The 25113-nt window shown below is 43.6% G+C and overlaps 1 protein-coding gene across 1 annotated transcript in view; it reads left to right on the plus strand.

Moving 5' to 3' along the window:
* The window catches only part of WHRN (whirlin), a 182815-nt gene that overhangs the window by 103895 nt on the left and 53807 nt on the right, over positions 1-25113 (plus strand). The window contains exon 3 of the mRNA XM_063432685.1: positions 13880-14098. Coding sequence (XP_063288755.1) covers positions 13880-14098 — 219 coding nt within the window. The remainder of the gene's footprint in view (positions 1-13879; positions 14099-25113) is intronic.

Here is a 25113-nt window from a genome sequence, read left to right on the forward strand (position 1 = left end):
TCGGGGTTCTGGATGGGAAAATCACGAAGATCTGGTCTACTTGAAAATACTTCATCCATTACTTCCAAACAATCATGTTGACTTTCAGTAGGTTGTGGCAAAAGGGTAGCTGGATTTAAGGTGTTTACAGTCTCTAAATGCACTCTGGGATTTTCACACAACATTGCTTGATACTTGGTCATACGGCTGTTACTAAACCAATGATTTCCTTTGTAATCCAACAACGTCTGTACTGCATGTGGGACTCGTACATAAAGTTCTTGACCCAGAGTGAGTTTATCGGCTTCAGCTACTAGCAGGGCGGCTGCAGCTACGGCTCTTAGACAAGGTGGAAGTCCGCTGGCCACTGCATCCAATTGCTTAGACATGTAGGCAACAGGTCTTTGCCATGATCCCAAGTACTGTGTCAATACTCCCACAGCCATTCTTCTTTGCTCGTGTACATACAGGTAGAATGGTCGTGTGTGATCAGGTAGACCTAATGCTGGGGCACTCATCAAAGCCTTCTTCACATCTTCAAATGCCGTTTGCTGTTCCTGGGTCCATAAGAAGGGGTCGTGCTCTGTACCTTTGATAGCTGCGTACAGAGGTTTTGCCAGTATCGCGTAGCTGGGAATCCATATCCTACAGAAGCCTGCTGCCCCCAAGAATTCTCGCACTTGTCTTCTATTCTTGGGTATTGGTATTTGGCAGACAGCTTCTTTTCTTTCTGGCCCCATAATCCTTTGACCTTCAGAGATATGGAATCCCAGATACTTGACAGTTGGCAAACACAACTGAGCCTTCTTTCTGGACACCTTGTATCCTGCCTTCCAGAGAATGTGTAGTAGATCGTGCGTTGCTTGCTGACATTTTTCTTTTGTAACTGCTGCTATCAACAAGTCATCTACATACTGTAACAATACACACTCTCCTGGGATGGACTCGAAATCCAGTAGATCTTGACTTAGAGCTGAACCAAATAGGGTAGGTGAATTTTTAAACCCTTGGGGCAGTCTTGTCCAAGTCATTTGGCGTTTTGAGCCCGTTACAGCGTTCTCCCATTGGAAAGCGAAAATACATTGACTTTCTGCGGCAATTCGGAGGCAAAAGAAGGCATCTTTGAGGTCTAAGACTGTGAAGTAAGTAGCCCCGCCCGGAATTAAAGCAAGCAGGTTATATGGATTGGGTACAACTGGATGTATACTAACAACCGCATCATTGACTGCTCTCAAGTCCTGCACAGGTCGATACTCATCTGTACCGGGCTTTTGAACAGGCAGCAATGGGGTGTTCCAGGGGGAAGTACAGAATTTTAGGATACCATACCGTATGAACTTATCCAGATAGGATTGAATGTTCTTCTTAGCCTTCTGCGGGATGTGGTATTGTCTTAGGCTCACTGGATAAACCCCAAGTTTCAGTTCAATTTTTATAGGTGGAATATTGCGGGCCAGTCCTGGTGGGTTGTTCTCTGCCCAAACTCCTGGTATGTTGAATAATGTCTCATCACTCCTAGGTTTTTGGCTAGTCAACACTGTATAAAGTCGCCACTCTTCTTCCTTTGGTACGGATACAGTCATAATACCTGAAGGTCCATTAAACTTTAAGGATGTTGTTCCATTTGGTAGGAACGTAATCTGCGCTTGTAATTTTGATAGCATATCACGTCCCAGCAATTGGACTGGACATTCAGGCATATAAAGGAATTGATGTTTTACTACGTGGCCTCCCAATGTACAGAGTCGACTTTTAAGAACCGGTTTTTCAGCACTTCTTCCAGTTGCTCCTATCACAGTAATAGTCCTTCCAGATGGAGGAGCAACTAGATTAGTCACCACTGAATGTTCAGCACCAGTGTCGATCATGAACGCACTCCTTTTTCCCCCTATTGATACATCGACCATAGGCTCCGCTCGACCAAGGGGGATGGAGCCCGGTCGGTATCAATAGTCCTCCATGACCGTGTCAGCCAATCCTACAAAGTCCCTACCTTCTCTATCGCGGGACCTTTGCGCTGCTGGAATATACCTGTCTTCCCTAACACTTCCTCTGTTCCCATTACTCCCTCTATAACCATTACTCCCTCCGGGGCCTCCTCTACCTCTCGCTCTGCCTCTAAAGTTTCCGTAACCTGACCTAGGTCTGTCTCTCTCAGACTGTTCTCTTCGCGGACACTCATTTCTCCAATGCCCTTCTTCCTTACAGTAAGCGCACTGATTTCTACTTAGAGGTTCCTCATTCCATCTACTATCGCCTCTATCTGGGCCCCGTCTATCTACGCCTGCGATCGCTACCGCTAGCATATCAGCCTTTTTACGCATCTTGCGCTCTTCCTCTTTCTTGCTTTCTGTATCCCTGTTCATATAAACCTTATTCGCTACCTCCATTAGTTGGTTGATGGACATACCTGCAAACCCTTCTAACTTTTGTAGCTTGCGCTTAATATCTCCGTAAGCTTGGCTGTCAAAGGCGGAGTTAACCATTCGGGAATTATCTGCGTCTTCCGGACTAAAGGGGGTATACAAGCGGTATGCCTCCAATAATCGGTCATAAAAGACACTGGGCGCTTCATCGCTTTTCTGGATCACCTCAACTGTCTTCGACATGTTAATGGCTTTCTTTCCTCCTGCTTTCATGCCAGCAATTATAGCGTCTCTATAGGCTCTGAGTTGAACCATATCAGCACCATTTACGTTCCAATCGGGATCAGTGTTGGGATAATGTGTTGCGGCCCATGCTGCTGGATTAGCTTGGTTCAAAGCACGGGCTCTATCCTCTAGTGCTTTTATGGCTGCTTGATTTATTCTTGTCCTTTCCTCATTGTTAAATAAAGTCATTAGTAACTGCTGGCAATCAGCCCATGTCGGATTATGCGTCTGTACTATTGAGGTGAACAGATCAGTCATAGCTTGTGGTTTCTCAGTATACGAGGAATTATGGGTCTTCCAGTTTAAAAGATCGGTTGTGGTAAATGGGACATATACGAAGACTGGGTCAGCGTGTGCCATTTGACCTGCGGCATCGATATAAGCTGACCCGGGATTCAGACGAAGAGGCATCTGATAGTGCTTTAATTGTTGGGCACCAGTCAACTGTCGGGTTTGGATGGGGCTACGTAGAGAGGCGTCAGTCATGGGTTCCGGTCGGGGAGAGATAGGGTATGGGGATGTGGGAGGTTGGCTTTGGGAAAAGGTTGTAAATAAAACACTTCGAGCCGAGCTAGATGAAGCTTGACCGGAAGTCTGAAGTGGCGCCAAATCAGGATATTCGTTTCTAATGGGGGTGGGTTCTGGTTCCGGAAGGGGAGATTTAGTACGAGGGGGGGTGGATCCTGTACTGGAGGAGGAAGCGGAAGTGGATGGGGGTAATGAGGGGAGGGTTGCAGGACTTCCTGCATTTGCGTCACTTCTTCTTAACGGAAAGTAAGGGGGCGGCAAAGGGATCTCGGACTCAGGGGCGTGTCCAAAATGGGCCTAACACCGGTCCTAGTGGACGAACAAGTCCTAGCTACCATGAGGCGACACTGCTCCTCGTGGCATGTCTGGAGCCATTTTGGCGAGTCATTTACGGCCTGTCTCCAACAGTCAATATAAGGAAACTGGCCGTAAAGTTCAGGCCTACCCGATACAGCCACGTGTAAGCGCTGTACCAGAGTTGGATCCAAACTGCCACGTGGCGGCCATGCCGCAACCAAAGTAGGCCACTCCCTAGTGCACAAAGTAACCAAACGTACAGGAGACATCTTAACCCCAAAATCACAAGTTTTGAATCCCTTTTTAAAATTCTTCACCATACAACCTAAGGGATCCGGAATCGTTGACTGCGACGCACCCATACTTAACAATGGAACGTCGTCGACAACGAATACTATACACGCGTACTATTCAACAGTCACACCCGTTTCCTCTGGCAACAGCACCACGTGGTACGGTTACCAAGTGAAACGTACACAATAACAATAAACACTCAGGGAATTCCCGTACACACACAGCTGTTACACCAGTCACTATATAATCAATATTATGCCCTTTGGCGTAACTATACAGTCACCCACGCTATAATTCTCTATATACGAATTACCCGTCTATAACACACCCCAGTAACATCGTCTTTTACAAGTAGCAGTTACAGTACGGTTAGCATAGGTCAAAGCACAAGTTAAGGTCACAATACAATTATTAGTGGTTATGGTGTTAAACATGCAATGGACGACAATGATTAGTACTTATATACAGTGTCAGTAAATATACAGGGTTATGGTACCGTGCACTATGATACAGCAACACACTATTAACACTCTCGCTAGACGGCTGAGCTCGCGCTATCTAACAAGATATACACTTTACTAAACAATCGTTAACACATTTACAATTCCCAACTAAACTATTGGCCAGTACCTTGAATGGACTACCTAAAAACAATCTACATACGTTTTGGTTAGCCACACTGCCCAATCACCACATATATAGCGAGCTAGAGGACCGAATTTACACAGACGCCTCTTAGTCGCACTATCAAAAGTCTAGTGGGTTCCAAATTTACACGCCTTCCCACTTAGCCCAGATAGGATGAGAGCTAGCGAACCGAATTTACACAGACGCCGCTTAGTCTCCCGGTCCCTCCGACCTAGCGAACAAAATATACACCCTAGAACGCTAGTCTAGACAAGACACCGGTGTCCGGCTAGGGCTATTTACACCAGAGCCCCGCCTGACTAACAGAATCAAACGGTCTGACTAAAGAGCGTTCGATCGAGCGGTGCGCCTTCGCTCCTTCCCTCCGACAGAGGGGGCAGATACACAGATTCAAAACCCCTTTGGGCCTACCGCACAATCGGTATACCCCTAGTGGGTCCTGCCGTCTAAAACAGCAGTTGTCTTACCTCCTCGTTCCTGAACCTGAGTTCACACTCATCGACGGGGACACCCCAGCACTTCTCACGTAGAGGCCGATGATCTCCTGGACAACGGCCCAGTGGCGCCGAGACGAAGGGAGGTCCACGCAGAAGTTCAGGGGTGCAGCCGTAGAGAACGTGGGCAAAGATAGACCGTCTCACGCCTCTGCCTCTCAGCTACCGTTGAACGATGAGCTTCCCGGCCAATGCACCAAATGATACCGGAGAAACTGACGGAAGCCAAGCACAGAGAGATGGACACAGGTTTCTTCAGGAAGGAAGAGATTCTTTATTGGATCACCGATCGGGACTCAGAGGGACTAGCGTCACCAAAATACCACAAGTTCTGAGCCCCGGACAATAGTGCAGGCTCCTTATATAGGCATATAACTCCTCCCATATTAAGCTCCACCCGCACATTCTCTTAACCAATCAACACAAATAAGAATTAACTTCCTGTTTGACCGCATGGCTTGTCCAGCACAATGGAGGAGGGGAATACTATATCCTGTATTCTTGCACATGCTCCGTACACTACTGATCGTATCTTGCCTCGTGCAACCAACTGATCGATACGTCAGCATATGCACGTACACATGCCACGTGGTAATCTCGGCCTACTAAATTTATTTTTACCGAGATTCCACCACAATATTACTGTCACTTGTATTGTTGTGAAAGCCGTTAAATACTCACAAAAATAATAAGCTCCTGCAAAAGATGTCAATTGGATAGAAATAAGGGACAGTGGAATCAGGGTTAGACTGAGCCCCCTTGTAAATTGATTATGGACTGAAGTCCTATGGGTCTGTATTTTTTTTCTCTTTTTTAAACTTAATGTGTTTCTGTATTTTTTTTTTTTAATGGAACTAAAGGAATACACTGTATGTTATAAAGAAAAAGAAAAAAAAAACACCCCGATGGTGGATCTTTCACTTTGTCAGTTCTTACCCCAATGTAACAGTAGAAAACAACATTGGCATAAAAGTTGTCTTGTAAATTCTCTACAATCCCTGTTTTAGTGAATGAACCCACAAAGAGGCCAATGTGATTGTAAAGCATATAAGAGAGAAATGGTGAAAAACAAGTGGTAAAAACACTTGAGAAAGCCCATATATTTTTAGAACTTATTATTATGTATTTTTATACTTTTACCTGGCATCTGGACCCATTACCTAATGTGGACAACCAACCAAAGAACTCCTTGGTGGGGATTATACCACCCAGGCTTGATACATAGAGCGGTTAGTCTGCTCACTCTATTGTAAGTATATTTTTATTTACATTATTTATACTTACCTAACTATATAGAGAACACTATTGGCTGCTTTTTTGTCATTCCATTTGATCTACCCCATCGTTATCTTGTTGTGATTTACCACCATTCTTCTGCGTACCAAAACCAGAGGGATATCCTGCAAGTGGGGATTGTATACCACTGCATGCCGTTTTACCTAGAGCTGGTTATAGCTCTACCATATGTGAGTTGACATCTTATCTAAGTGTCATTTGTCCTACTACGTATTACCATATTGCACTATTGGTTTGCCTCTGTTTTTACTTCCTTTTCATATACTGCTATTAAGCGAAGCTACCAAAAAAGTCCCATACCAGTACTAGAAGATATATTGCCACCTTTGAGACTTTGCCGTACAGTTTGGTATTTTTTATTCTTTCAAATTTTATTGTGGACTCTTTTAATATCCTGTGTGTTTTGTATTGCTCTTATTATTATATACTATTGTGTTTGGAGTATTTTTCTTGGCGCTACCTGTATTTTGTTGATTAATATACATGTGGCATACGTTTTGGCATCCATATGAATTCATATGAGAAAAATATATTTGAAGCATATCCCCACTGAGATTTTACATTTTTTTTAGTACACCTGGGTTGCTAGGAACAGAAACTTGTTCAATCGTGACTTCCTGTTTCAAAGGGGAATAAATATGAGGTAACACATAGGCCAAATTCCCCTAGTCATTCATCACAATGTGTAAGGCCAAGGAATATAGATGTGATGTGTGGCAAAAGGTTCTTGAGCTTCACAATGTAGGAATTGGCTATAAGAAAATAGCAAAAACATTGAAAATGCTCTTTCTCACCATCAGGGCAATAATTAAGACGTTCCAGTCAACTGGAAATGTTATGAATCAATCAAAAAGAGGACTGGGTCTATATTGTAACAAATTAAAAAACACGGTGTAGTTAATATCGAAAAATAAATCAAAATGGGCAGCAACATACATATACAAGCGACTAAATATGAGTGTAAGCTCACGATATAAAATGCATGTGCGCACCTAAATAAACTGAAAAGATGAACAAAAGTATTTGTATACCAATATAAATGTATTTATTATTAGATGATAAATAAAAAGATAGCTAAATAGATCTATAATTAATGAGATTGATATAATATATGATATATAGTCTAATATAGCTATCTCGAAATATAAAAAACATACAATGATATAAAAATGAACAAATATAAATGAAACAGCTCAATAAAAGTACCTAACCTCGGTGGGGGCCCCCACCGAGGTATAAACCAGAGGAATGCTCGGGAGCAGGACGAAATCCGGCGTGTAAGGAGTGCAGTGCTGAACCGCGGTCGGAGTCTTCTAAAAAGACCGCGGTGAGTAGAGAAGGCACTCCAACAGGGGACGCGTTGCACCACGGTCGGTGCCTTCAAAAAAGACCGCGGTGTACGAGGACCGGCCGGCAGCAGAACACGCTTCAAGTAGATACTCACGGGGATTTCCTGTACCCGACCTCTTCCTGCAACAGCTGATCAGGGTGTCGAGTTAACAGCTGTGGCTCATCGACGCGTTTCGTCCCGCCCACGGGACTTTCTCAAGATGCAGAAACAGCCACAGTTCGAACTGCAAGAAAGGACAGAAGCTTTGAGCCGCTGCCTGCAGGAACTCTAACACATAATGAAAGCTGGAAAAAACCTGGGTCTATATTGTCTCAAAGCACTGTGAAGAGGATCACAGCTAGAGAATTATAGAAGTTAGTTCCATCTTGGGGTCGGAAAGTCTCCAAAACTACAATCCGACATCACCTACATCAACAAGTGTTTGGCACTGTTTCAAGAAAAAAGCCTTTACTCTTATCCAAAAATAAATTTGAGCATCTTCACTACTGGAACTTCAAATGGGATCGCATTCTAATGGTCAGATGAAACCAAAATTTAGCTTTTTGACAATAAACACCAGAGGTTGGTTTGGCGCACACAGAGAGGTAGCCATATGGCAAAGTACTTCATGCCCATGGTTAAATATGGTGGTGACTCTTTAATGTTTTGGGGCTGTTTTTCAGCTAGAGGACCTGGACATTTTGTTAGGATACATGACATCATGGATTCTAGAAAATATCAACAGATATTAAATGAACACCTGACTGCCTCTGCCAGAAAGCCTAAATGGGCCATGGTTGGATCTTCTGAAAGGACAATGATCCAAAACATTCAGCAAAATAAACACAAAAATGGCTTGCTGACCTCAAAATCAAGGTCCTGCCATTGCATTCCCAGTCCCTTGACTTGAACCCCATAGAAAACCTGTGGGGTGAACTGAAGAGTCCACCAGCGTCTATATCAAAATTTGGAGAGATTCAGTATGGGGGAATGGTCTTCGATACCTTGCCATGTACTCTCCAACCTCATCAGGCAGTATAGATGAAGACTCAGAACTGTTATCATGGCAAAGGGAAGAAGCACAAAGTATTGACTAAAATGGTGGCAATAATTGTGCCACAAATATATTTAACAAAGTTCCGTTTGGGATATACCTGTGTTGTGTTTGGAATTGTGTGATATTCATGAGAGCAGAATATTTTTTGTGTATTTTCTGAACAAAATATCTAAAGTTTATACATAAAAGACAATTTTTCACAGCCTTATTTGCTTATATTTACCAAGGGGGGGACAGTACCAATGTTAGTGGAGAGCACTGGCTATATTATATACTGTGTGTGTATATATATTATATATACACACACAAGGATTAAATTAACATCCAAATTCCAAGAGAATATTACAAGTGAATGGACAATCATCTGTTATTGTTAGTGATTATTTTTAGTCTTTTTTCTTTATCCCTATAATGCATTAGCACTGTTATGGTGCGTATAAGCATTACTGTAATAGACTAATTGGTACTTAAATAGTTATATGCACATAAATATACATGAATTCGGCTAGATACCAGGGAAGCTTTATCACCTCGATTCAAGCGAAGGGTCATTTTTTTTTGGAGCGATATCCCGCTGCCGCCTGTCAAGCTATATTCATTGCTGCGAGCTGAAGCAGCATAAAGTTATTCAGGCAGTTCATTTGAATACTAATTATGTAATATTAGTTGCTAGCATGCATAATAATGAGCTGATTAGGGCAGTTTAAATAGACGTACGAGAGGCTACATCACATTAGTTATGACCCAAGTAACATTAAAATAGGTACATGTAAAATTAGCGATTATGTTATCACAAAAGGTAATACCTTAGTTATTATCAGTTATTATCAATTTATCTACAGCCCATACTCCTATGAGGCAACAGAACAGTCCATATACTCCCAGGACCTTGAATTGGGTCTTCCGGGTAAATTTAAAAACATATTGCACATCTTTTATGTGTGGAAGTTTGTATACCAGCTATATCGCTCTAAAATGAGCATTCGGGTGTATTTTCAAGCCTTGATGACTACTGAGTTAACGTATTAGATTCTGTTGTCTAGTGGCTCCATCATAAAACGCGTCAGTGGTAAGCAAACTTTAAAACTGATATTGGAAACATAAATTCTATAGGTTATATTAATGTGAGCTCTGAAGTCCAATGAGATTAGACTTTTTTAAATCACAGTCCAAAGCAGAGAATATTGTACAGTATTACTATAAATTGATAAATTAGTATCCAATTTTGTACACATTTATCAAGTCATCTTTTGTATTTAAACATCACAAAACTGTTAATAGACTTTTGGGTTTATTGACTACAAGATGAATTCATCGATACATTCGTTTTAAAAAAGGTTTTTTAAAAATATAGGCTAAAATATGTGTGTCTGGAAAATTCTAATTCTATTTTGGCTTGGTTTGAGCAATTCAGTGTTTACCACTCTGTGTTTAGTAAATAAATCACATACATGCTCAGTTCTCACTTATTATGTATATATTGTTTCTTTAGTTGTGTTATTTCAGATAGGGAAAGTTGTGTTTCTTTCTCACAATACCTTGCAATACCCACACACAGCGACACAACATGACGTGTGAAATTAGGGAGCAGTTGCACAGTTTCCCCATTGTTAAGCTGTATTTGACCCCCCATAATGTGGAATCATTAGCCATCATTCTGACCGTCACGGAGTGAAAGAATAAGAGGGCCATACTATCAGGAACTCTATGAATAATAGGTAGTCCTTACATGTTCTGTCCAACAGCTTTGTGGATCCTCACACAGTCTCTGTTTACTATGGAGAATCCTAGCAACTTAAGGATTAAGGGTGACTCTGCAGCAGATGAGAGTTCATAGACAGTCCCGTTTTTGGGTCGCCATCAGAGCTCTAGGAGTCCCCCATCTGTAGTCCGCTCCGGCCAACCACAGCTGGCATGAGTCAAAATTGAGAGACCGGCGCCACTGAAATGTGGACCTCATAAGGTCTTGGTAGAAAATGAGCTGGGATTCGTCAAAAAGATATGGCTTCTTGCCCTGTGGATATGACCCCTATCCTGGGAGGAAGAGCATTGGACAATAACATCCCATGTAGCAGTTGGTGGTGTCCTTGTTGGTTTAGGCAGGCGGTATGCCCCATCAAATGTAAGTTTTCTAGATAGTTTTGGAGGCAAGATAGATGCCATTAGCAGCAAAGAAATAGGAGGTGCTTATGGCTCTCATATACCTTTTGTTTGTTTCTAATAGGTTATTTGTTGAATTAATTTTTTTGCCTGTTGTGGAGCTCAGTAAAAAAAGAAATGCAAAATGGGGGGGAAAGGGTGGAGCCTGACCTTGAGACGGAGCAGACGCTTTCTCCATGAGCTCCTCGTATAATCCTGATAAAAGCGTGATTCTAGGAGAATAATCCGCACGATACCTTGCAAACCTATCGGTACCTACCTCAAACTGCAAACCCGCACTGACATATGCCGTTTTCCTAAGGTGAAAAGGCAGAAACGCAGGTCCGGGGCCTACCATCGCCCTCCAGACCTTGACTGGATTAATTTACTTGACTGCCTTGGGACCACAGGAGTGTCCACCTCCGGCACAGCATCCAGTGCTTCACAGCTGGACCACTCACCCGATATGGGGCGGTGGTCACAAAGACCAAAATCAGACCTACCCTCGGGATCTAGGGATATTAGAACTCTCCTCCAGCGGCAATCCCAGCCTAAAATGGCAGCACTGGGAGATCGTGAAAAGCCAGATGATGGCATGAAGCCAGAAGACGCACAGGCCAAATCCACCCTGGCCCAGCTGGAACAGAACAAGCACTGATGGACATGCAAGCCAGGTCAGCACCTGTCACCAAACAGGACCTCCACGACCTAGTGGCGGAGCTTAAAAACCTGCTGGCAACTGATGTGGCTGTGTACAGGCTATTACAGATAGGGTCAAGTCAACAGAGGAGGGCATTGTTGAACAGGGTATGTCTTCCCTAAAAGACTCTATACAAATCATGCATGCCTCTCTCCAATACACAGCACTGAAAGACAAATCCCGGTGCATTTACCTCAAAATTAGGGGTATCCCAGATGCCGTCACACCGGATGAGCTCCCACATTTCATGAGACACCTTGTGGCCTCTATCCTGCCTCCGGCACAAGCCAAACAGTTCTCCTTTGATGGGATCTCCCGAAGACCAATAGGGCACTTGCCTCATAGTACGCTGCTCATTGTCTCAAGAGAAGCGACTCTTGATGGTGACTCTGAAGGACAGGACACCATACACCTTTGAAAGCGCCAACCTCAAATTCTATCAAGACCTCACATGATCTACCTTGCAGTGGCGCCGATCAATGAACCCGATCACGAGCCAACTGAGAGCAGTGGGAATTGAAAACAGATGGATGTCACCCAGATTCCTCACAGTTTCACATGATGGCAGTATGGCACTATCCACAAGATCCCCAACATGATAGACTCCCCTGCTCTACTAGGGACCCTGGGCCTGACACCTCCTCAACCCAACCCTGCTAGACCATCAAACATGCAGGATTGGGACTTGTCGCAAATTGCCACTTTCCAACCGGCAACCCAACCAAAGATTCACAAAGGGACACACGTTCTTGGGTATAGAGCTACTATGCAGTTCCAGTTCACCGGTCTAGTTACCGGTTTATTTTGCTTATTTTTTTACCTTGTTCCTAAGAGTCTCTCACATCCTATATAACCGATAACATAAGCACGCTCCTCCTAGGAGTGAACCTAAATCCCCACTTCGTGCTCACTGGAGCTCTGTGGAAAAGGGACTAGCCCATTTTTTTATGTATATCCCCAAAGGTCCTGAAAACTTCCTCCTGCCCTCTCCACCAAATGTCGAGCACCATATATAAAGCTTCATCCATCAAGTTTACATTTTTAATATTAATAAAAGCATGACAATGTTTGTCCAAGTTTGAAGCATTACACTTGGCCTTTTGTAAATAACCCTATGTCTGTTTTATGACAGCCTTTGGCAGAGTGCTTCTGAAACTATTTTACTATCATTTTAAAGATTTTTTTTAAATGATCGCTGATCCACCTCTAGACCATATCTTTCTGTCCCATTATATTGATTAATGCTGCCGTGGAGACGCTTAATTATCTTTCAATACTGGTCTTGTCTACTTTTTATAGAGGCAAATTTCTCCCGTGCTCCCTGCAGTATATGCTTTTAATTTTAACTGTAAACAACTCACCAAATGTCCCGGATTTTATCTGCAGTCCTTAGTTGTTGTTTTTTTTCCCATAGGTTTCAGATGAATAAAACCTTTTGTCTCGTGTACACATTTATCCAGGCATCTTTTGTATTTGAAAATTACAAAACGATTAATAGAATTTTGGGTTTATTGGCTACAAGGCGAATTTATAAATTAGTTAACAAAATTTAAAAAAATTACAATTAGGCTAAAATACGTGTTTGGAAAGTTCTATATTTTAGGTATTTTAACTTACCGTATCTATTTTGGCTTGACTTGTGCAGTTCAGTTTTTACCGCTCTGTGTTTAGTAAATAAATCACAAACACACTCAGCTCTCACTTATTATGTATGTATTGTTTGTTCGGGATATGTAGTCTATTTGGAAGTTGTTTTTTTTTTTTTTAGTTGTGTTAGGTCAGATAGTGAAACCCACATAGTGGGACTTCCCCGTGCATCGTCTACACATTGTCATTTTTGCATCTTAACCCAGTAATAACTATGAATCTTCCACATACTGGCAATAAGAGCTATGTGTCTTAGTGTAAGGTGAACATCTTCCGGGTATTGTATTATCTGCTAGCCTTCGAGAGCTAAGCAGTAAGCATGTCTCTTATATGGGAACACAGCAGGGAGGGGATTTATCAAAGTGTTCTAAAAAGTGGTATAAAGTACTAAGTGCAGAGCAATCACCATGGAAACCAGTAAAATCAGCAAATGCTTTCTATTGATACCCTTTTACATTTATTTTTTTTTACAACATTTTAGAATAGAGCACTTTGATAGATCTCCACCAAAGTGAGGTAATATTACTATCTAGGGCCTCAATTTTATATTCTTGGATAAGCTTTTCAAATGATTTCCTATTTTAAAAACTATTTTGATTTTTTTCTTGATATATTGATTTTTTTGAATAAATATTTTTGCTGATTTATTATTTTCTGAAAAAATTATTTAAAAAGTGTATCAAAAATATAAAATCATGGTCTACATTAGTGCAAGTAACCATGTATCCTATCTCCATGTGCCAAGGACACGTAGGTGTGCGGTGCTGAAAGACTGATCTGTAACCTTTTTAAAGCATGTCCTCTTTGTGTCTCTCCTAGGCACTGCGGGGCTCTCAAAAGTTGGTACTGTCTGTGCTGTCTTCGGGACGTGTTCCAGGAGGGCATGTATCAAGTCATATTTACACTTGGGTTGATTCACAGGGACGCAGTGTATCTCCTCCTGGAGGACCTACACACCTTCAAAGCCCCTCGCTGGCGGGCCAGGAGAAAGAAAAGAGGAGCAACTTACAGCTGCTACAGGATGGAGATGAGAGGAAGGTGTGGGGGTAACACAGCACCTACACCTAACCCCCACTTCATGCACTGTGCCTTCACTGCACACACTGCACCTTCATTAAACCTTCACTGCATGCACTGCAACTTCATTAAACCTTCACTGCATGCACTGCAACTTCATTAAACCTTCACTGCACACACTGCACCTTCATTAAACTTTCACTGCACACACTGCACCTTCACTAAACATTCACTGCACACACTGCACCTTCACTGCACACACTCCACCTTCACTAAACCCTCACTGCACACACTGCACCTTCACTTCACCTTCATTAAACCTTCACTGCACACACTGCACCTTCACTACACCTTCACTGCACACACTGCACCTTCACTACACTTTCACTGAACATACTACACCTTCATTAAACCTTCACTGCACACACTGCACTTTCACTACACCTTCACTGCACACACTGCACCTTCACTACACCTTCACTGCACGCACTGCACCTTCACTACACCTTCACTGAACATACTACACCTTCATTAAACCTTCACTGCACACACTGCATTTTCACTAAACCTTCACTGCACACACTGCACCTTCACTACACCTTCACTACACCTTCACTGCACCTTCACTGCACCTTCACTGCACCCTCACTACACCTTCACTGCACATACTGCACACACTGCACCTTCACTACACCTTCATTAAACCTTCACTGCACACACTGCACCGTCACTACACCTTCACTGCACGCCTGTGAATGGTTACATCCATAAAGAGAGCTGCCATTTCCACCCCTGGCTTAGTAATATACCTAGAGGGCAGTTTCTCCGTATGAGACGGAACTGCACTGAACTGGAGACTTTTGACTCCCAAGCGGAGTTTCTTAAAGGTCAATTCATTGATCGAGGCTACTGTATTGAAGAGTTGGATCGAGAGATCCAAAAAATTAGGTTAATGGATAGAGACCCCTTACTGGAATATCAACAAAAGAATAAAGACAAAATACCTTTTATTTTTAATTACAACCAAGAACATAAAGCACTAAAGAAAGTCCTAACAAAAAACTGGCACATCCTCCAGCAAGATGGAGAGATTCTACCCTATTTGGAAGAAAGACCAAAATTAATTTTCAGGGGAGCACAAAACTTAAAACAAAAATTAACATCCAGTTATTTAGACGTGCCAAAACAGAAAGACAACTTTCTGAGTAATTATAAAATATCAAATAAGGGATTCCACTATTGTGGAGCATGTGTGGGTTGTAAAACCCTTAAAAATAAACCCAAACAGCTAGGAGAATTCAAATCAAAAATGGGATCTAAGATTTTCAAAATAAAGTCGTTTATTACTTGTCACAGTAAGAATGTTGTGTACTTGCTCACGTGTCCTTGTGGACTCCAGTATGTAGGGCGGACCTCTAGGAGCCTTAAAACAAGGATACGTGAGCATATATATAATATAAAGAGAGGTCATACAGCGTGCGTTCATCTACAAGTTCCAGCCATTATATAGCACACTACACATGGCACACAGCCTCTATACAACGTGCGTTCATCTACAAGTTACAGCCATTATATAGCACACTACACATGGCACACAGCCTCTATACAGCGTGCGTTCATCTACAAGTTACAGCCATTATATAGCACACTACACATGGCACACAGCCTCTATACAACGTGCGTTCATCTACAAGTTACTGCCATTATATAGCACACTACACATGGCACACAGCCTCTATACAACGTGCGTTCATCTACAAGTTACTGCCATTATATAGCACACTCCACGTGGAACACAGCCTCTATACAACGTGTGTTAATCTACAAGTTACTGCCATTATATATCACGGTCCAAGTGGCACACAGCCACAATACAGCGTGCGTTCATCTACAAGTTACTGCAATTATCTAGCACACTACACATGGCACACAGCCTCCATACAGCGTGCGTTCATCTACAAGTTACAGCCATTATTTAGCACACTAGACATGGCACACTGCCTCCATACAGCGTGCGTTCATCTACAAGTTACAGCCATTATTTAGCACACTACACGTGGCACACAGCCTCTATACAACGTGTGTTCATCTACAAGTTACAGCCATTATATAGCACACTACACGTGGCACACAGCCTCTATACAACGTGCGTTCATCTACAAGTTACAGCCATTATATAGCACACTACACATGGCACACAGCCTCCATACAGCGTGCGTTCATCTACAAGTTACAGCCATTATGTAGCACACTACACGTGGCACACAGCCTCTATACAACGTGCGTTCATCTACAAGTTACTGCCATTATATAGCACACTACACATGGCACACACCCTCTATACAACGTGCGTTCATCTACAAGTTACTGCCATTATATAGCACGGTCCAAGTGGCACACAGCCACAATACAGCGTGCGTTCATCTACAAGTTACTGCCATTATCTAGCACACTACACATGGCACACACAGCCTCCATACAGCGTGCATTCATCTACAAGTTACAGCCATTATTTGGCACACTAGACATGGCACACAGCCTCCATACAGCGTGCGTTCATCTACAAGTTACAGGCATTATTTAGCACACTAGACATGGCACACAGCCACCATACAGCGTGCGTTCATCTACAAGTTACAGCCATTATTTAGCACACTAGACATGGCACACAGCCTCCATACAGCGTGCGTTCATCTACAAGTTACAGCCATTATATAGCACACTACACATGGCACACAGCCTCCATACAGCGTGCGTTCATCTACAAGTTACTGCCATTATATAGCACACTACACATGGCACACAGCCTCTATACAACGTGCGTTCATCTAAAGTTACAGCCATTATATAGCACACTACACATGGCACACTGCCACAATACAGCGTGCGTTCATCTACAAGTTACTGCCATTATCTAGCACACTACACATGGCACACACAGCCTCCATGCAGCGTGCGTTCATCTACAAGTTACAGCCATTATTTAGCACACTAGACATGGCACACAGCCTCCATACAGCGTGCGTTCATCTACAAGTTACAGCCTTTATATAGCACGGTCCAAGTGGCACACAGCCACAATACAGCGTGCGTTCATCTACAAGTTACTGCCATTATATAGCACACTACACATGGCACACAGCCTCCATACAGCGTGCGTTCATCTACAAGTTACAGCCATTATATAGCACACTACACATGGCACACAGCCTCCATGCAGCGTGCGTTCATCTACAAGTTACAGCCATTATTTAGCACACTAGACATGGCACACAGCCTCCATACAGCGTGCGTTCATCTACAAGTTACAGCCTTTATATAGCACGGTCCAAGTGGCACACAGCCACAATACAGCGTGCGTTCATCTACAAGTTACTGCCATTATATAGCACACTACACATGGCACACAGCCTCCATACAGCGTGCGTTCATCTACAAGTTACTGCCATTAAATAGCACACTCCACATGGCACACAGCCTCTATACGACGTGTGTTCATCTACAAGTTACAGCCATTATATAGCACACTACACATGGCACACAGCCTCCATACAGCGTGCGTTCATCTACAAGTTACAGCCATTATATAGCACACTACACATGGCACACAGCCTCCATACAGCGTGCGTTCATCTACAAGTTACAGCCATTATATAGCACACTACACATGGCACACAGCCACAATACAGTGTGCGTTCATCTACAAGTTACAGCCATTATATAGCACACTACACATGGCACACAGCCACAATACAGCGTGCGTTCATCTACAAGTTACAGCCATTATATAGCACACTCCAATTGGCACACGGCCTCCATACAGCGTGCGTTCATCTACAAGTTACAGCCATTATATACCACACTCCAATTGGCACACGGCCTCCATACAGCGTGCGTTCATCTACAAGTTACAGCCATTATATAGCACTCTACACATGGCACACAGCCTCCATACAGCGTGCGTTCATCTACAAGTTACAGCCATTATATAGCACACTACACATGGCACACAGCCTCCATACAGCGTGCGTTCATCTACAAGTTACTGCCATTAAATAGCACACTCCACATGGCACACAGCCTCTATACAACGTGTGTTCATCTACAAGTTACAGCCATTATATAGCACACTACACATGGCACACAGCCTCCATACAGCGTGCGTTCATCTACAAGTTACAGCCATTATATAGCACACTACACATGGCACACAGCCTCCATACAGCGTGCGTTCATCTACAAGTTACAGCCATTATATAGCACACTACACATGGCACACAGCCACAATACAGTGTGCGTTCATCTACAAGTTACAGCCATTATATAGCACACTACACATGGCACACACAGCCTCCATACAGCGTGCGTTCATCTACAAGTTACAGCCATTATATAGCACACTCCAAGTGGCACACAGCCTCCATACAGTGTGCGTTCATCTACAAGTTACAGCCATTATATAGCACACTCCACGTGGCACACAGCCTCCATACAGCGTGCGTTCATCTACAAGTTACAGCCATTATATAGCACACTACACATGGCACACAGCCTCTATACAGCGTGCGTTCATCTACAAGTTACAGCCATCATATAGCACACTACACATGGCACACAGCCTCTATACAACGTGTGTTCATCTACAAGTTACTGCCATTATATAGCACACTACACGTGGCACACAGCCTCCATGCAGCGTGCGTTCATCTACAAGTTACAGCCATTATATAGCACACTACACATGGCACACAGCCTCCATACAGCGTGCGTTCATCTACAAGTTACAGCCATTATATAGCACACTCCACATGGCACACAGCCTCCATACAGTGTGCGTTCATCTACAAGTTACAGCCATTATATAGCACACTACACATGGCACACAGCCACAATACAGCGTGCGTTCATCTACAAGTTACAGCCATTATATAGCACACTCCAATTGGCACACGGCCTCCATACAGCGTGCGTTTATCTACAAGTTACAGCCATTATATAGCACACTCCAATTGGCACACGGCCTCCATACAGCGTGCGTTCATCTACAAGTTACAGCCATTATATAGCACACTACACATGGCACACAGCCTCCATACAGCGTGCGTTCATCTACAAGTTACAGCCATTATATAGCACACTACACATGGCACACAGCCGCTATACAACGTGCATTCATCTACAAGTTACTGCCATTATATAGCACACTCCACATGGCACACACAGCCTCCATACAGCGTGCGTTCATCTACAAGTTACAGCCATTATATAGCACACTCCAAGTGGCACACAGCCTCCATACAGTGTGCGTTCATCTACAAGTTACAGCCATTATATAGCACACTACACATGGCACACGGCCTCCATACAGTGTGCGTTCATCTACAAGTTACAGCCATTATATAGCACACTACACATGGCACACAGCCTCTATACAGCGTGCGTTCATCTACAAGTTACAGCCATCATGTAGCACACTCCACGTGGCACACAGCCTCCATACAGCGTGCGTTCATCTACAAGTTACTGCCATTATATAGCACACTACACATGGCACACAGCCTCCATACAGCGTGCGTTCATCTACAAGTTACAGCCATTATATAGCACACTACACATGGCACACAGCCTCCATACAGCATGCGTTCATCTACAAGTTACTGCCATTAAATAGCACACTCCACATGGCACACAGCCTCTATACAACGTGTGTTCATCTACAAGTTACAGCCATTATATAGCACACTACACATGGCACACAGCCTCCATACAGCGTGCGTTCATCTACAAGTTACAGCCATTATATAGCACACTACACATGGCACACAGCCTCCATACAGCGTGCGTTCATCTACAAGTTACAGCCATTATATAGCACACTACACATGGCACACAGCCACAATACAGTGTGCGTTCATCTACAAGTTACAGCCATTATATAGCACACTACACATGGCACACACAGCCTCCATACAGCGTGCGTTCATCTACAAGTTACAGCCATTATATAGCACACTCCAAGTGGCACACAGCCTCCATACAGTGTGCGTTCATCTACAAGTTACAGCCATTATATAGCACACTCCACGTGGCACACAGCCTCCATACAGCGTGCGTTCATCTACAAGTTACAGCCATTATATAGCACACTACACATGGCACACAGCCTCTATACAGCGTGCGTTCATCTACAAGTTACAGCCATCATATAGCACACTACACATGGCACACAGCCTCTATACAACGTGTGTTCATCTACAAGTTACTGCCATTATATAGCACACTACACGTGGCACACAGCCTCCATGCAGCGTGCGTTCATCTACAAGTTACAGCCATTATATAGCACACTACACATGGCACACAGCCTCCATACAGCGTGCGTTCATCTACAAGTTACAGCCATTATATAGCACACTCCACATGGCACACAGCCTCCATACAGTGTGCGTTCATCTACAAGTTACAGCCATTATATAGCACACTACACATGGCACACAGCCACAATACAGCGTGCGTTCATCTACAAGTTACAGCCATTATATAGCACACTCCAATTGGCACACGGCCTCCATACAGCGTGCGTTTATCTACAAGTTACAGCCATTATATAGCACACTCCAATTGGCACACGGCCTCCATACAGCGTGCGTTCATCTACAAGTTACAGCCATTATATAGCACACTACACATGGCACACAGCCTCCATACAGCGTGCGTTCATCTACAAGTTACAGCCATTATATAGCACACTACACATGGCACACAGCCGCTATACAACGTGCATTCATCTACAAGTTACTGCCATTATATAGCACACTCCACATGGCACACACAGCCTCCATACAGCGTGCGTTCATCTACAAGTTACAGCCATTATATAGCACACTCCAAGTGGCACACAGCCTCCATACAGTGTGCGTTCATCTACAAGTTACAGCCATTATATAGCACACTACACATGGCACACGGCCTCCATACAGTGTGCGTTCATCTACAAGTTACAGCCATTATATAGCACACTACACATGGCACACAGCCTCTATACAGCGTGCGTTCATCTACAAGTTACAGCCATCATGTAGCACACTCCACGTGGCACACAGCCTCCATACAGCGTGCGTTCATCTACAAGTTACTGCCATTATATAGCACACTACACATGGCACACAGCCTCTATACAGCGTGCGTTCATCTACAAGTTACAGCCATCATGTAGCACACTCCACGTGGCACACAGCCTCCATACAGCGTGCGTTCATCTACAAGTTACAGCCATTATATAGCACACTACACATGGCACACAGCCTCTATACAGCGTGCGTTCATCTACAAGTTACAGCCATTATATAGCACACTACACATGGCACACAGCCTCTATACAGCGTGCATTCATCTACAAGTTACAGCCATCATATAGCACACTACACATGGCACACAGCCTCCATACAGCGTGCGTTCATCTACAAGTTACAGCCATTATATAGCACACTACACATGGCACACAGCCTCTATACAGCGTGCGTTCATCTACAAGTTACTGCCATTATATAGCACACTACACATGGAACACAGCCTCTATACAACGTGTGTTCATCTACAAGTTACAGCCATTATATAGCACACTACACATGGCACACAGCCTCTATACAACGTGTGTTCATCTACAAGTTACTGCCATTATATAGCACACTACACATGGCACACAGCCTCTATACAGCGTGCGTTCATCTACAAGTTACAGACATTATATAGCACACTACACATGGCACACAGCCTCTATACAACGTGTGTTCATCTACAAGTTACAGCCATCATTTAGCACACTCCACATGGCACACAGCCTCCATACAGCGTGCGTTCATCTACAAGTTACAGCCATTATATAGCACACAACACATGGCACACAGCCTCTATACAGCGTGCGTTCACCTACAAGTTACAGCCATTATATAGCACACTCCACATGGCACACAGCCTCCATACAACGTGCGTTCATCTACAAGTTACAGCCATTATATAGCACACTACACATGGCACACAGCCTCCATACAGCGTGCATTCATCTACAAGTTACAGCCATTATATAGCACACTACACATGGCACACACAGCCTCCATACAGCGTGCGTTCATCTACAAGTTACAGCCATTATATAGCACACTACACATGGCACACAGCCTCCATACAGCGTGCGTTCATCTACAAGTTACAGCCATTATATAGCACACTCCACATGGCACACAGCCTCCATACAGCGTGCGTTCATCTACAAGTTACAGCCATTATATAGCACACTACACATGGCACACAGCCTCCATACAGCGTGCATTCATCTACAAGTTACAGCCATTATATAGCACACTACACATGGCACACAGCCTCCATACAGCCTGCGTTCATCTACAAGTTACAGCCATTATATAGCACACTACACATGGCACACAGCCTCCATACAGCGTGCGTTCATCTACAAGTTACAGCCATTATATAGCACACTACACATGGCACACAGCCTCTATACAACGTGCGTTCATCTACAAGTTACAGCCATTATATAGCACACTACACATGGCACACAGCCTCTATACAGCGTGCGTTCATCTACAAGTTACAGCCATTATATAGCACACTACACATGGCACACAGCCTCTATACAACGTGCGTTCATCTACAAGTTACTGCCATTATATAGCACACTACACATGGCACACAGCCTCCATACAGCGTGCGTTCATCTACAAGTTCCAGCCATTATATAGCACACTACACATGGCACACAGCCTCTATACAACGTGCGTTCATCTACAAGTTACTGCCATTATATAGCACACTACACATGGCACAAAGCCTCCATACAGCGTGCGTTCATCTACAAGTTACAGCCATTACATAGCACACTACACATGGCACACAGCCTCCATACAGCATGCTTTCATCTACAAGTTACTGCCATTATATAGCACACTACACATGGCACACAGCCTCCATACAGTGTGCGTTCATCTACAAGTTACAGCCATTATATAGCACACTACACATGGCACACAGCCTCCACACAACGTGCGTTCATCTACAAGTTACTGCCATTATATAGCACACTCCACATGGCACACAGACTCCACACAACGTGCGTTCATCTACAAGTTACAGCCATTATATAGCACACTACACATGGCACACAGCCTCTATACAACGTGCGTTCATCTACAAGTTACTGCCATTATATAGCACACTCCACATGGCACACAGCCTCCATACAGCGTGCGTTCATCTACAAGTTACAGCCATTATATAGCACACTCCACATGGCACACAGCCTCCATACAGCGTGCGTTCATCTACAAGTTACAGCCATTATATAGCACACTACACATGGCACACAGCCTCCATACAGCGTGCGTTCATCTACAAGTTACAGCCATTATATAGCACACTACACATGGCACACAGCCTCTATACAACGTGTGTTCATCTACAAGTTACAGCCATTATATAGCACACTACACATGGCACACAGCCTCCATACAGCGTGCGTTCATCTACAAGTTACAGCCATTATATAGCACACTACACATGGCACACAGCCTCCATACAACGTGCGTTCATCTACAAGTTACTGCCATTATATAGCACACTCCACATGGCACACGGCCTCCATACAGTGTGCGTTCATCTACAAGTTACAGCCATTATATAGCACACTACACATGGCACACAGCCTCTATACAGCGTGCGTTCATCTACAAGTTACAGCCATCATGTAGCACACTCCACGTGGCACACAGCCTCCATACAGCGTGCGTTCATCTACAAGTTACTGCCATTATATAGCACACTACACATGGCACACAGCCTCTATACAGCGTGCGTTCATCTACAAGTTACAGCCATCATGTAGCACACTCCACGTGGCACACAGCCTCCATACAGCGTGCGTTCATCTACAAGTTACAGCCATTATATAGCACACTACACATGGCACACAGCCTCTATACAGCGTGCGTTCATCTACAAGTTACAGCCATTATATAGCACACTACACATGGCACACAGCCTCTATACAGCGTGCATTCATCTACAAGTTACAGCCATCATATAGCACACTACACATGGCACACAGCCTCCATACAGCGTGCGTTCATCTACAAGTTACTGCCATTATATAGCACACTACACATGGCACACAGCCTCTATACAACGTGCGTTCATCTACAAGTTACAGCCATTATATAGCACACTACACATGGCACACAGCCTCCATACAGCGTGCGTTCATCTACAAGTTACAGCCATCATATAGCACACTACACATGGCACACAGCCTCTATACAGCGTGCATTCATCTACAAGTTACAGCCATCATATAGCACACTACACATGGCACACAGCCTCCATACAGCGTGCGTTCATCTACAAGTTACTGCCATTATATAGCACACTACACATGGCACACAGCCTCTATACAACGTGCGTTCATCTACAAGTTACAGCCATTATATAGCACACTACACATGGCACACAGCCTCCATACAGCGTGCGTTCATCTACAAGTTACAGCCATTATATAGCACACTACACATGGCACACAGCCTCCATACAGCGTGCGTTCACCTACAAGTTACAGCCATTATATAGCACACTACACATGGCACACAGCCTCCATACAGCGTGCGTTCATCTACAAGTTACAGCCATTATATAGCACACTACACATGGCACACAGCCTCCATACAGCGTGCGTTCATCTACAAGTTACTGCCATTATATAGCACACCCCACATGGCACACAGCCTCCATACAGCGTGCGTTCATCTACAAGTCACAGCCATTATATAGCACACTACACATGGCACACGTGAGCAAGTACACAACATTCTTACTGTGACAAGTAATAAACGACTTTATTTTGAAAATCTTAGATCCCATTTTTGATTTGAATTCTCCTAGCTGTTTGGGTTTATTTTTAAGGGTTTTACAACCCACACATGCTCCACAATAGTGGAATCCCTTATTTGATATTTTATAATTACTCAGAA

The sequence above is a fragment of the Pelobates fuscus genome, chromosome 9, assembly GCF_036172605.1.
Source record: "Pelobates fuscus isolate aPelFus1 chromosome 9, aPelFus1.pri, whole genome shotgun sequence".
Lineage (NCBI taxonomy): Eukaryota > Metazoa > Chordata > Amphibia > Anura > Pelobatidae > Pelobates > Pelobates fuscus.